Consider the following 15,211-nt stretch of genomic DNA (forward strand, 5'->3'; position numbering starts at 1 on the left):
GTATCTCTTGCAAAACTGGCAAACACTCAAAAAAACCACTGGTGTTTTTGCCAGTCAATGTTAAGGACTTACGCATGGTCTTTGCTCAGATTTTCTTGACTGGAGAGGGTTTCTCTCAATTTAAATAGCTGGCAGTCATAATTTCTGATTTTCATAATTGCAATTACCTTTGAATCAACTCTGGAAATCATCAGACTTACTGTCCTGGAATAGAATCCTGATCCTTGTTAGCCATGGTTACAACCCCACAGAAAATGAGGGGCAAAACAGATTAATTCAGCTTAGAAGGAGTATAGGTATTACTTAGTTTTAGGTCAGAGAGGGCCATCAATGTGCTCTGAATAGGAACAGATGAGAATCTTCTGTGCAGTGGTAGGTAATGCTTTTTGTCTTCAGATTACATCTTTTCGGTTCAAGATGGTACATACTCTGATAGGTCAAAACTCTGGTTCTTGAAAATGCTAAGCTTGTTTTGGAAAACAAGAATAGAAAAAAAAAGGATAGGAATCTCCTTTTTTCTTTTTTTCTGAAAATTTTAAATTTAAATATGAACAAAGCCAGCAAATTCATCTACACATGAATCCTGAATCTAGAGAACTGTCTGAATTTTCTGTGTGCTGCTGGCTAAAAGTCAACATAAGTAAAATGAGAAAAAGAAAAAAAGTGTTGTGGTGGTTTGGACCTTGGTCTTGCAAGTTTCTTGCAAGTTTCTTGCAAGTTCTTGCAAGTTTCTTGCTCTTGCTTCTACAAGAGCAGAAACTTCATGCTACAAATGCTTGCTTTCCTAGATGACCCTGGTCTGGACAGATAATGGTTCTCCTCTTTACACCCTAACTACATGTGATCCAAACAAGAATCTTACTCACAGACAGACTGTTTAGCACTGAGGCACATCTTTAGACTTTTTCTTCAGATAGGAATACAGATATGTATAGCTGAAAGACTTTCTGCATGCTGTTCCTATCTGCTGCATCTGATATTATATTGCCCCTGCAAATCTGTGTATTCTAATAAATCAGCCTGCAGATATGTAGCAGGAGTGCTTGCTTTTGTGTGCTAAAGGCTTCTGAAGAGATCATCAGCACGCCTCTGCCGAGACACCGCCTGTGTCGGAGACTGGAGCCCTACTGGGAGAAGTGAGTGCCTGAATGAAGGAAGGAGCGAAAGGCTGCCCCTCAGGTGGGCTCCGCTTGCCAGCAACGAGGAGCTGCGGTTGCGTGACTCACCGGCTGGCCGTCAGGGGAATGTCTGAGAGCAGGACGGTGTCCTGGGCATGCTGTGGACAGACCACAAGCCATGTACTGTTTAGATTCGTCTGCTACTGCTTTAGGGAAGCATGGTAAATTATGATGGCAAGCTTAAAACAATCTGACAATTATAGAAACTTTTTTAAAATACAGCTGTTAAGGGAAGATAAAAATTTATGATTTTCATATTCATACTTTTTTTTTCTTAGGCTCAGTGTCCTGACCCTAACAGGCGAACACATCACTTTGATTTGGCTGGTTACAGACCATATTTTGATTATCTGCTGCAGTCAGCTCCTACCAGGCCCTCCTTGGCTAAGCCTCTTTATTATAAGGCCAGACTGAAATTCTGTTTTCTAAATAGAGGTGAGTCCCTCTATGGTACTCTTACATTTCAACCTGCCCAGTGGCAAGATCGGTTCAGACTGTGCCTGGAGTCATCAGTTAGCCCAGGTTTTTAGCCTTTTCCTAGGTTCTGCTTCATCCTTTCTGCCATGTCCTAGCTCTTCCAGTCCTCAATCTCCTTCCCACCTGTAGTGTACACCAGGAAGACATCTACAATGTTACACCGCAGACTTGCTTTTTTGAAAACCGTTTGTGACCCAACCAAAATGGGCAGCAGCTGTGCTTGTTTCCACTTGAGGCTGCTTGTTAGGCATGATGCCACATCTCATCATAGATGCATCACTAAGGGTGGAGGGGACCCTCAGAGGTCTTCCTGCTCAGGTCAGGGTCTGTGTTCAAGCATCATGATGCAAAACACAGACGCACTGCAGACTGACATTAAACACCTCCGCAGACACATTTTGCTATTGGAGAAAAAGTGATGGAAATGAAAGCCCAGTATTTTTCTCCCTACCTACTTTAAAAAAAAGAAAGCTTGTAATTTTCATTCCATCACCTTCCACCACAAACCTTGAAAGAGCAGCAAACAGAGAACCCATACAAGTACTCTCAACCTCTAATATCGGTGTGCTAGGAGCTGCTCCAAGTGCATCATTAGAAGTACTATTCTGCCTTTTTTTTAACTCAGACAGCCAAGATGTGCTGCTCTGTGTGCCCAGCTGGTCTTTAAACAATTGTTTACCCTGACACAAGCTCAGGTACTAGTCTCTAGCATAGCAGTCTAAGCAGGTCTGGGTTTCTGTCTCTGTGACATCGAGAGCAAGTTTAAAATGGACAGTAGATACCAAAGCTGCCCACTAAACATCCCAGGCTGTCAAAGGGGGAGACCAAGCACAGACAAGGGTGTGAAAACATTACCTTTCAAGTTACTAAGCAGCTGCTGCAGGGGTAATCATGGCTGGTGTTCCCATGAGCCATGGCTCCTCTTTCCCTAGTCTCAGACAACTTCTATCTGCTTCACTTCCACTTATGCCAATTTGCTGGTCTGCCTAGATTATGTATAATTATGAAAACTTTAAGGTGTTCTTCAATGCTAATTCAAGTTAGGAGCAGCTTTATTTTACACAGACTTTTTCCCTCAGCTTTCATAAGTCTTAGCAGCATGCAGCAGAACAGTGAAAAATCGGGATTCAGTGCTGAAGTTTGTTTTTGTAGACTTTAGTATTCTTGGCATACAACATAGACACACTGTGAGAGTTTTCATATATTAGTTATAATATTTACTTTGCTTTTGTGAAGAGTATGTTAATTTAAACATGTCTTCTTCTAAGGTGAAGTGAAACAATTAAATGTATTTCTTATTTTTGTGGGCCTTTCCACCTAATTTCCTCTGCAGTTTATTTATCTTCAGTGTACATGTGATCGTACAAAGAAACAAACAATTGCAAGGAATAGTGTAGTAAAAAAGTTCAATGGATATTTTAATAGTTTTCTAGACCAGATATATTTATTTCCTTGAGGGGAAGAATAATTGCAACAGCACAATGTGGAGATTTTCTTATCTTGGAAAAAATCTTGTATTTCTGAATCAGTTATTTTGCATATATGAGGATAACAGTGAAACTGCCAAATATTCTAGAAGGGATTTCTGCCAGTTCAGGAAAATGGAATTCAAGACTATGCAAATCCACACAACTTCTTTTACTACAACTGTTACGTCAGAAACTTACAAAGAAGCTGACTCCTACTTGCCTTGAGTGTGTATTTTGCTGGACATGGTGGTGGTCAGTAGCGACAGACCAGCATCCATTTTTCCAAATGGATCCAACTTTCGGTGTGACTTAATGAAAAAAAAAAAAAAGTCTTTATTACAATCTCTTTTGGTAGTAGTCTGAGGGGGACTGATGACCCCTACCCTGACTATCATTAGCCTGTTTTCCCATCCAGACTTGTGGCTCTGGACTATCTGCATGCTAATCTGTCTGCTTCAGAAACCCACTGCCACACAGGATGCTCCAAGATACAAATTCATATCACAGATCAAGCTCATCATAAAAGTTCTTTTGTCCCCGAAAATCTAGTCTGCTTCAGGACCATGTGACTTCCAGTTGGAAAAGCTGGTATGATTTATCGGCTTGTGTGTGTTCAGTGCCTCATGCGGCAAAGACCTGACTGTGGTGGCAATAACAACACTTTGGGAAATGATGACTTCTTTCAGAGGAAGTGCTGGGAAAGGCACTACAAAGATGCATTCATGCATCTTGAATTCAGCAAATCCAAGGAGGGGGAGGCAGATGGTTGTTTATCCAAGGTAACGGAGTGTGAGTCTGGAATCACTTAGATGTGCCAAGTATCATCATTACAGATCTCCAAGTCACAAGGAAGGTCACCAGTAGTGAATGGGTCCAACAAAGCTAAGAAGCTGCTTCCTTCTAAAGCCTCACACATCCATCCAGACCCAGTCTGACTATCTGGCTTCCTTGGATGTGAATGTAAGTGCCTACATGAATAAAGTGAGCAGTACTTGTCCTTTTGTGAAACATTATTAATGATATTTATACTGTGGTAACAGGAACAGTTGAGGCCTCAGGATATTAGTTGCAAACCATAGAGTGATTACAGTTTCTGCCTGAAGGAACAAACAACAGTCAGAGTTGGAAGGTACAGTTCTATTTCAAAAAATACCATGTAGAAATGATATGAACATCTACATGGTCTTACTCTTCAAACCATGTATGTATTCAGAGTCATGTGTGCTATATACTTTAGTGACATAATAAATATCAATTACTTCTTTTTCCTACTCTGATGACAATGAGACTAAGCTGTTCTCTTTTGTTCAAAAGAAATACCCTCTAAATTAGAGTCATGTTACCTGTACAGAGCTATGGCTAAAGGTATAATTTAGCCAGCAAAATACAGGACTTTTTTGCAGATAATTGTATAGTACTGGAAAGGAAAAGAGCACATACAGGTCTCCACCTGGTTCTCAGCTTGCAAGAAATTAATAGAGACTGCTTTTCCTCCTTTAGCTCAAAAGAAGTTTTGAGTACTATTATTGAAGGTAGTGGAGCTACAGTACTGTAAAATTTCTCTCCTAAAGCCTAAATTGAGGCTAAACGAAGTGTTCAGCCTTGTCAAGTTCTAATGTTAACTGTAAACTCCCAACCGAGTTTTCCTTACAGGCTAAGGCTTCCTGCCTGGTGGATCTACAAGACCACCAGGGCCACTTACTGGCCCCGTAGCTCAACACAACAGGCATTGCCGATCATTCAACTTACTGCCTGGCTAACATGGACATGGAGTCACAGGGGGATAGTGTGGCACTGTGATGCATAAGGCTGGCTCAGTGATCACTCGTGCTCAGAAGACTTCACCCTCAACATAGCGTACATCTTCACTGAAGCATCCAGCAAAGGTTCCTTGTTGCCCTGCAAGCCTGTGTTGCCACAAATATCCTCCATGAGACATGGGGCCATAGTCCTGTCTCCTTTGTTTGATGACAAGAATGATGGAGGTCTGAATGCTGACAACTTCAACAGTTCAAAACAATTGTCCTTCCTTATTCAAGTCATCGGACAGGCCTCAAAGTCATGAGATTTCAACAAAAACATACAGGGCAGTTTAGTTCTTCCTTTCATTTTGGTTTGAAAAATGCTATTTTGGTTCTTGTTGTAGATACTCACACTCTCAGACTCTCTTCTCCCCTATCCATTAAGCCTTTAAACCTTGACGCAATTCTGCCATCTCCTTGGGCAGCAGTTCTGCCTCCTTCATCTGTGCTTCCAGTCTTCCATCCAGTTCTGCCCTTCTCAGCCTCAGCTACACCCTTAAAGCAGAGCACCTGAAGGTCTGCCCCTCCGGTGGGTGGCATACAGACTAAGGAACTTTCTTTATGTTTCCTTAAGTTCACCCTTTAGTCACAAACCACAGGGGAAAAGAACAGAAACAGTGCAAACTGCTTTTCCAACTCTTCTTCAAGAGACAGGTGTGCCTGAAAGGTGATGTGAGATACTAATTCCTGTTTGTCACTGCTAACTCAAGTCAGTGCCTTTTCCACACGAAGTGGAGAGGCAGTCAGAGCAGGTTTCCCACAGGCAGTCAGACCATTTACTAAAGAATCCTCAGTAATTTTAGTAGCCACCTGGCTTAATTTTCAAAGGCCAGCATCTGGCTGTTTGGTACTGGATGCACTTTTTGTCCTTTGGAAGCAGAAACTTCTACATGTGAAGAAATTTTGAGCTGAGCTTTAGATTACAGTGGTGGTTCACTGAAGGTCTCTTTTAGCTGTTAAAATTTCTGGTCCCTAGCATCCAAGACCCTCCAGACTTGTGGAGGAGGAGCAGGAAGGAGGGAGGGAGCAAAACCAGACAGCAGACAAATGGAGAAGAGTGGATTTCCTTGCTAGAGGAGAAAAAGAGAACACGGAAAATCAGATCTGCCATGTAAATTTGAAAGGAGTGCTCGACCTCAACCAATTAATTTCAGATAATACTAAATATTTTTTCAAGGATGTTTTTATACCTCAGTGATTCTATGCAAGGCATCCACCTTCATGGATATATTTTCTTTGAGGTTCCTTACCATTTGCTGTACAGTAGCCAGTAACACACTGCATTTGCCCCCTGCTTGACATGACTTAAACCCCACATTTCTTAAAAGCAACTGGCTTCTGCTGTGGAATGATGCAGTTTTTGCCCTCTGTTCAACAAACCAAGCCACACACGTAGTTGTGATCTCATTCTGGAAAACTTCTGAGGGACAGCGGCCTTGTGTAGAGCAACAATTCCTATTACTACATCGATTTCTCTCTACTTAGTCCTTACCCCCGTACTCTGGTTTCAAGGTATTTTTTTGTTCCCTAAATACTGTAAAAACATTTAGCATACTCGGGATTCACAATAATTAGCCTTCGGAAGGCTGAACAGTTCACTTGCTGAGAATGTTTTCCAAGTTAAAAAAACAACAGATGTATGTTTGCTAAGAGAGGAGGCAGTGGTCTCACAGTTAACTTCTTAGTTATCTTCAAACTGGGGCTCTGAAACTTTCAGGCTTTATCTCAGTTTTCCTCTGAAGCACTACAGATTTTCATTCTCATTTAACCCACTGTGGATTTAGAAGCCCCAAGCGCTTGTGGCGTTTTCAAACACTGGTTTCAATTCAGACCATTGGAGGCACAGGAGCAGAAGCCTTTAACATTGATATGGCTCCCTTACAATGTGACTATAGCAAGCTCCAAACTCTCATCTATTTAAAACATCTATTTATTTTTGAGCAGTTTTAAATAGATGAGAACTAAGGAAGAAGGGACCGTTGTGCTCCTAACACTGGCTGTTGCCTGGAATCTTATCAATGTAAAACCTTCCTGCTCTCCTTGCCCGCTGTGTAGCTGTGCCAAGAGCATGTAAGAGCAAAATCTCATCAGTTTGGAGCTAGGGTCAGTGTCCTTAAAGCTTTGGAAAAGAGCAGAGGAGAACCTAGGGAGGAGGACCTGAATTCCAAGCTATAGGAATTGCAAACTGATTCACCACAAAGTTTCTTGGGAAGAACTCGGACACATCAACTTCTGAGTATTTTAAAAGATGTAACCTTTGGGTTATTTTGTGAACTTTGGTTTTTTTTGTTTACAGTGCTAAAGGGTGAGATTGGTTACGACACACTGGAGAAAAACGTGGGCAGTTTTTATTATATATTAATTACAAGTGTACAATTGTGGTTTGTATTTTGTTCTTTAGTAATACATACTGCTTTACAAACATAAAGAAAACCAAGAAAGAATCTAGTCCTTCCTAATCCTGCTAGGATTTCTGCTAAGAGCAACCTCTGGCTCTCATCAAGCTGAGACTCAGGAATGTGCTTACCTTTAGCGTGTAAGGACTTTAATCGAGTTCCTACCCATACAGTGAAGAATGTATATAACGCTTTTGGGGGTTTAAAGCCTCACCTCCATTAAAATAGAACAGAAAGGCTCAGCTACTGCAGAAGTACAGGTACGCTACCAAACCGCACGGGACAGCTGTGCTGTCTGTGTCACCGGCAGACGGCAAGTCGGCGCCTGTAAGTTAAAACATGTCTTTTGAGGCTTGCTTAGCAGCGCAGGCTCGTAGCCTAGACCTCCGCGGCCGCTTCCCCTGCGCCCCGTGGTCACCTGGCCCGGCCCCGGCCCCCTCCCCAGCCCCGGGAGCGCCGCCTGACGTCACGGCAGCCCCAGATTGGCTGCGCGGGGCCGGCACTGGGGCAGGGGCACCCACCCACAGCCCCCTCCCCTCCGCACACGCTCAGTCGCCGAGAAACTCTTAAAGAGGGGGCTTTGGAGCAGCCCGCACCGGCTTAAGGGCCCATTCTCACACACGCGCGCAGACCCCTGGCAGCTCCGGCAACCGAGACATCTGCTCTCCATTGCGACCACCCCCCTCCAGCAAACACCCTTCCCCTGCTGCTCCTCCTCCCTTCCCGCTCCGGCCCGAAGCTCGGCTCGCACCCGCCGCTTCCTTTCTTCCAACAATGTTTTCCTGCTCCACGGGGCGAAGTGTTTGCTGAACTTTCCAAACAGTTTGGGGGGCGGGCGGGAGGATCCCGAGGCTTTTTTCCTTCTTCTCCGCGCCCGGAGCAGGTTGGGGGACAGCGAGCGGAGAAGGGATCCGCGCCCCGGGCGCAGGTCGCGCACACCACGGAGAGAAAACCCTTGCACGGCGAGTCCGCGAAGCTCGCCGGCTGCAGGGGCTCTCGCTGTGGAAATGGCTCGGATCAGATGGGGCTTCATTCTGCTCCTGGCTGCCTGTGCCCTTTTGTCACCAGCGCTCGCAGCCTCCGAAAAGGGAAGGCTAAGGAGGATCACGTACGTCCTGCAGCCCGGCCGGGGGGGCTCCTCTGGCAGCCGGCAGCAGCGCCCGACCCTCCTCGGGGGGGAGCAGCAGCAGCGCACATTCAATGTGCAGCTGAACACGCGCTACGGCGGCGGCGGCGGTTCCCTGGAGCGGACCCGGCGGATGAGCAAACCGGGCGGCGCGGGGGTCCAGCTCCGCGTGGGCCCCGCCGGGCAGGTCCACCCCAACTCCGCCGCTCACGGCTCCTTCGCCAAGCCGGCCCGCTTCGGCCCGCGGCCCAAGGCGCCGCCGGGCCCCCACGGCAACAGCAGCGCCGCCCTGCCCCTCCGCCAGAAGCACCAGCTGCCGCCGCTGCCGGGGTAAGGCGCCCTCCCGCCCCGCGCGTCCCCCGCTCCGCGACCGCAGCCTTCCGACCACCTCCAGCATCTTCGCCACGGCCGCTGTCGCCCCCCCGGGCAGGGGGCGGGGGCAGCCCGTGCCGGGCTCCAGGGGAGGCACCGCGGCGTTACCTGCCGGCCGCCGGTGCCCGGCTGGCTGCGAACCCGCTGCGGGCGCGGAACACACTCCCGTTCCTTTGCCGCCTTCCCGCGGCAACGGAGGTCGGGCGCGGGACCAGCTCACTCCTGTCCCAGGAGTCCGCGGCGGGTCCTGGGCCCGGGCTGAGGCGTCGAGTTTAATCGGAAGGTTTAATTCTTCCCGCCTTTTCTCACCCCAGGCCAGTGCCCGCCCCGCTGGCCGGCTCGGGATAGGGGGGGACGGGGCTGACCGGGCGTGCCCCGCCGGACACTCGTTCTTCTTTGCTGTTCCCGCAGGGTCAATGTGTGCGGGGGGCAGTGCTGCCATGGCTGGAGCAAGGCCACGGGCTCCCAGAGGTGCATCAAACGTGAGTAGCCGTGCGGTCGGGGAGGTGGGTGTGTGAGGGGACGCCCCTGCGGTCAGCAGCGTCGTGGGGACCCGAGGGGATCATGCTGGCATCTGGCGAGGTGGTGGATGCTGGCATCGCCTGTGGGCAGAGAGGTGCTGGCTGAGCTACAAAATCCACAGTTGTAACACTCCATCCCTAAATCCCTCCTTCCTAACCTTCAGAATTGCTAAAGGATGAATAGAGGATGCCTGTTACAGTTATCCTCGGCGCAAACAGTGACATTTTTGGAGAGAGCTTTGTGGAGGCTATTTTTTTGTGAACACCTTTCCCCCTCCATTAGTGCTTGTTTTTTAGGAGTTTTTTGAGTGGAGGGCTTAACAGGGTAAAGAATCTACCAGAGGAGCACAGGTGGGGAGCAAGAATTTGCCATCTACCCACACTGTCCCTTCAACCACCAGCCCATGTGATGACCCTGTGCTTGGGGCATGGAATTCGTGAAGCACTGAACAAAGCAAAAGAAGTAGGTTTGGAGAAGGTCCTGATGGGGGATGTACCTCCGCTTTGATAACTAGAAGCACAAAATACGTGCATAAGGTAACACTGATAGAGTCAATGCTGTTATATTCAGGTTGTGCTTTCTGATATGAAAGTGGAAGAATTTCTAGCAATTTAGGCAAGATTTGGAATGACTACAAATGGCTAAAGTGGAGTAATGTTGCCATGAGGTCAGGAAACACTGGAATAGCATACTTCTTCACGAAATTCCTTTGGGTATCAGTGAGATTGGGCAGATCTTGGCGCTTTAGTTCAGCAGGACAGACTTCTGTCCTTGAAAGAGTTGGAGTAAATGCTTCCAGGATGCAAATGCTGGTTTTGTTTTTGTTTGGTTGGTTGGTTGGTTGGTTTTTTTGTGGTGGCTTTTGTCCCTGTGTGGGATTTTTCACAGTAGAGAGCAATCACTTTTGTAATCCTCAGTAAGGTCAAGTACCTTTGACCTGCATGGACCTGTTGCAAAGAAGCTAAGACTTTATTACAGTAGTTAAAGACGAAATTTCACGATTTCCCTGACCAATTTAGGCATGTATTTAAGATACTCTTCTAGATTAACATTTTCAGCTTAAAATACATGCTGCTATGTTAGGTTTGTCACCTTTTTTGTTTAATACCTTAGTAATACTTAAATGATTTCCTTCAGCTTACAGTAGTATTTTAAGGTTAATTGCAGAGCTTAATAAACACCTACTTTAGCTGAAATACTAATCAAATTGAAAAAATCTCTTAGTAATTTCAGGAGATAAAGTGAAAAACTGTATTTCAATTGCTATGCCATTGTGAAACAATTTTATTTTAACTATTTTGAACAAAACCCAAACAACAATTCCTTTTGTGGCTCTTTTTCTGCCTTCTAGTAACTTTTATTTTCAGGTAACTTCATGCTTTTTAACTTTTGTTTATAAATTAGGTAGTTTTCTTTACTTTCAGTCCTTTAAGTTTTGCCTTTTTAATTTTTATGGTTGTTATTCAACTGTTCTCTCTTTTTTGTCTTTTTTTGTTTTTTATTTTTATTTTTAGAGTGTTCATAAAAGACCAAGACAGCCAATTGGATTTTTGTGGGATAACTACATAGAATTTAATTTAAATCCATTAATTACTTGGTTCATTCATATAGTTACTGGAGGAATGAAGCAGCAGAGAAAGGGTTAAAAGAAGGGGGGGTGGATTTTCTCCTTGACCTTTCTTTCTCTTTTTGTGCCTCTGATACTAGGGTCTCCTTAGCATTAAATATTTTTGCTACCTCCTCTAATGCTACTCTAATACCTCCTAGCAGTGGTATAATACTCTTGCCTTGGATCTTCTCAGTTTCACCCCTCTCTTGGCAGGCCAAGGGAAGCACTAAATGTACTGAAGTTGTCTGTTTTGTAACTTAGGCAAACCATGAGATATCAGTGACTTGATTTAGCTATGGAAGATTAGTCTCACAGTCATAAAAGCCAAATATCACCTTTTCTGGAAGCTGCTGATGTTCCTTTCAGAAGACCAGAAACCCTATAACTGAACAACAGTTAACCCCTTTGTTTTCTGTAAAAAGAAGCAATTTTTAAAATCAGATAGTGCACTCTGTTGTTTTTGAGTGGATTATTGCAGTAGTGGATTAATTGTGGCACAGATGCCAGCACACCTGAGCTGACTTGATGCAAGGGCAGTTTGGATCTGTCAGGGTTTATTAGCTCAGTCTCGGTATCACTTTAATAACCTATTTGGTCTCTAGGGCCAGATTTTATTTTTTTGCATGGTGCAAAGCCTGAGCTAATAAACCCCAGACCTACACTGGCTTTTTCCAGAGCCAACTTGCATTTGTCTACATCGTGCTTCCAGAACCAGAGTGCTGAGAGCCAGCTCTGATCAGCAAGGTTTATTAGCTCAGGTGTAATCCCAGGCTGGAACAAGCAGCATGTGTTTCTGCTCTGCTGCACCTGTGTGAATAAGCCTGCCTGTAACCCACAGAAGGAGGGGGTGAAGGGAAGAGGTATGGGTCTTGCAGCCCAGGCTGCTTCCCATTCCCTTTCTCTTGCATGGTGGTGTTTGCTAGCCCTACTTTCTCCCACATGAGGCTGTGGTTGAGGCTGCTATTCCCTCGGGTGACTTGTATCCCACGTGGGTGGTGGTCTGGCTGGGAGCAGTGGCAGCCACATCGCTTTTCCCTCAATAGCAGCAACAGGGGGTATTTGAAATGTTTCTGTGGAGGTCAGAGGGCAGCATCTGTATGGAGGAGGCAAGTGGATTTTTCAAGTCCTTTTTCTGAATTTTAGTCTGAAGCCAAACTGCCTGCTGTGTTTACAGTTATTCCTGTTTTCTTGGAAGCCTGATAGTCTTTAAAATGTGAGCTTCTGTCTTCCTCTAAACTATGAGAGTGCCTGCTGTATCCAATTTAGGCATATAGGGTTTTCCCCCTTCTGTGCCTAATATTTAAGTTTTACATTGTTAAGTTTTATCTTAAGAACTTCTTTTTCAAACATGGTGTAACTTCAATTATGAAGAACCACATCATTCTAATTAAAAAGATGAAATCACAGTACTCAATGTTAAAAGTATTCAGAATTGCTTTGTGCTGGAAGAATAATGTCTAACAATCCAAAACAACCTTTTTGAAACTTTCAGAACATCCACCTTTGGATAAAGACAAAGGTGGGAAAAATTGAACCACAGCAGTAAACACCTTGGAAAGTTAGAAGTGCATGAAAGGGTTTATGACAAAGACTGTCTTCCAGTCATAGTTATCATAGGTTATAATCTGTGTAAGTGCAGTAATAAGATACCACCAAGGCTGGAGACACTGTGTTTTGTTAGTACTTGTTGCATAGGAGAGCATTATAGAAACATTAATTAGCTCTATAATATGGCTGTAAGGCAAGTAAAGCTTGGAGTGTGGGACTTTTGTTATTTATTTCATTTATGGAAATTGAACCATAGGTTAAATGTGCCCTTGGATGAGTTTTAACACCTCTTGGGAAGGCCTGTGCTGGAAATTAGTTCTTGCTGCCCAACTGTGTGTTTAGCCTATTGAAATCTGTTGTCTCCTACTTTATTACTTGCTACTAAATTTCTATTAGTTAAAGCTACTCCCTTCTATTTGTTCTGATTTTGTTTTCTTAATGGTTAAAAGGAGCTGTTTTTTATGTTGGGAAGTTAAAAAAAAATTACCTGTTGTATGTAGGATCTGATATCTTAAAAAGATAAATGAAAAGGACTACCTTATTGTAATAGTAGACCCCTTCTAAAATGTGTAATATGTTTTGTCTGGAGTATTAATATCAGTTGTTTAAGAGTGTTCTCAGTGTAAACTGGATGGTTAAAAAAGTGGGAAGGAGAGAACTGGCTGTTGTTAATGGAGTACTGAAGCATGAACTCCTTATTGCAGAGGTGTAAGAAAGGCTCTTAGGGCAAACAGGTGAGGAACTGGATTTTGCAGGATCATGTTTAGAGGAAATTTCCAACAGGGAGATGAATTGCTGTTTGTGTAAATGTAGAACCCATGTACACAGTCATTGTCAATTAAGATAAAGAGGATCTACTATCTTGCTTAGCTGAGGGTGTTGCATGTGTGCATGCATGTATTCAATGCATAGGCATAAGGAGAGGATTTTGGTGTTGGAACTGGATTGAATTTATGTAAACTTTATCATGAACTTTTCTTGTCTGTTGTGTATTTGGGCACCTTGGAAAGATCATAAGAAAATAAGACAAACAGTCTGTTGTCTTTTTTTTGTATTAAAATATTATCTTGCTAATTCTCTTCTCTTTTAAAAGGCTTCCTGACTCAACATTAAAATAAACACACTGTAGAGGTTTAATTTATTTTTCAGAATAAGAAAATATATGATAGTAGATTCTTGCTGATGTAAGAGCAGGAGACTGGAAAGTTGTGTGAATACTTGCCCAGAGGAAGGGTCCACTTTGTTCGGTTCCTTAATCTGCGTGGCCTCTGCTTGTGTACTGTTTAATTTGAGTCATCTGATCCTTAAACTTCCAGAGCTATACTTGATATGGATGAGTTAGCATGCTACAGCTTTGTGTCTGCTCCAGGACATGGGCACTTCACAATGTGACCAGTAGTTCTAGATCCCCAGTTGTCCAAGACCTGGACAGATTATGCCCTCAGTTGCTTCTATTTTGTGTTCCCGAATTTCTTGGGGAAGGTGAGGAAAAGGTTGCGTGCTTAGATCTTGTTCTGATACAGGTTTATGATCCAGACCTGGAAGCTTGGAAGCATACATGGGTCCTCCAGTTTAGACATAAAATTCTGTATCACTAAGTATTTTAATATTGGTTGCTCAGAATCTATTCTTTTTCTGTCTTCAGTTCAACTCTTTGAAATGGTAGTATCCAAGAGAGCTGTACTTCTGATCATGAGAACTGTGTACTTCAAATGTTTGCAGCTGTACTTCTTGGAGGTTTTCAGTCATAAACAGTTCCTAAGGCTTAATCAATTTTGTGGCTTTGAGTTTTACCAAGATCTGTTTATGTACATTGTGTATACAAAACCTAACTATAGCATACTGTCCCCAAATGTTGTTTCTTCTCATTTTAAGACCATCATCTCAGTAAAAGCAGTATCCATCTCCTTCAAATTATGTCTAAATCAGAATTAAATGCCTCAGTTTTAAAGGGGCACAAGTACTTTGACCTCATGTAACTGACCTATACATTAGTCCTTTTTAATCTATTGTTTGGTGAGGTTTTTATACAATTCAAAATTGAAAAACTGAAAGCCATTACTTGAGGAACTGGGTTTTGCCTCTGCTGTGCTTGTTACTGTAATATGTAAATAAAACTTTTGAATTTCATATACAGGGAATAGATGGGCTTTTGCAGTGGGAAAGCTCTTGTTAGCACTCAGTGATATTTCTACTCTGCCTTATTTTCCACTTACTGCCCTTGGGAAGAGGGAGTAGTATGACAGGGTCCAAATTCTTGTAGTCTTAGTCTGCCTCAGCAAGTAGCTTGGACTAACAGGAGCTGATCTATAAACAAAAGCCTTTGGTTTTGATGAAACACAGGCCTTAGTATTTTATTTTGGTCAAGGTGTACTCTGGTCTCATGGAATGAACACCAATATGAGCCTGAAATACATTAGATGCTTTCTTAGTGTTCGTGTTTTGGGTTTAGCTTTTTATTATTTAAACATATTTTTTTCTTTGCATCTAAAAGCAATAGAGTGCACATAACTAAATATGGCCCCACAACTCAGTAAGTGCAATTGGTAAGATGTGTTTCAAGAGGAAATCAGACCCGAATCAGCATTAATGCAGACTTTGAGCACAGTCTATCTCCTGGCCATTGATTGCAGCTAACCTCCCTCCTGTGAGAGGAGACAGTAAAAGAGCTGTGAGAAGATGGGGGAGCTGTTAGCTGCTGCCTGTTGTACA

The 15,211-nt window shown here is 43.8% G+C and overlaps 1 protein-coding gene across 2 annotated transcripts in view; it reads left to right on the top strand.

The window, feature by feature from the left end:
• The first annotated feature begins 8,214 nt into the window (after window positions 1-8,214).
• The window catches only part of LTBP1 (latent transforming growth factor beta binding protein 1), a 193,889-nt gene continuing 186,892 nt past the window's right edge, over window positions 8,215-15,211 (top strand). Inside the window, exons 1-2 of one of the 2 annotated variants that reach the window (XM_017806812.1) lie at window positions 8,215-8,778; window positions 9,232-9,302. In XM_017806812.1, the coding sequence (XP_017662301.1) occupies window positions 8,330-8,778; window positions 9,232-9,302 (520 nt within the window). In that variant the 5' untranslated portion in view covers window positions 8,215-8,329. Of the gene's footprint in view, window positions 8,779-9,231; window positions 9,303-15,211 lie in introns of those variants that run through there. The other variant, XM_017806813.1, reaches the window with a different exon arrangement.

This window comes from Lepidothrix coronata, unplaced genomic scaffold (genome assembly GCF_001604755.1).
Source record: "Lepidothrix coronata isolate B3197 unplaced genomic scaffold, Lepidothrix_coronata-1.0 Scaffold16, whole genome shotgun sequence".
NCBI classification, from domain to species: Eukaryota; Metazoa; Chordata; class Aves; order Passeriformes; family Pipridae; genus Lepidothrix; species Lepidothrix coronata.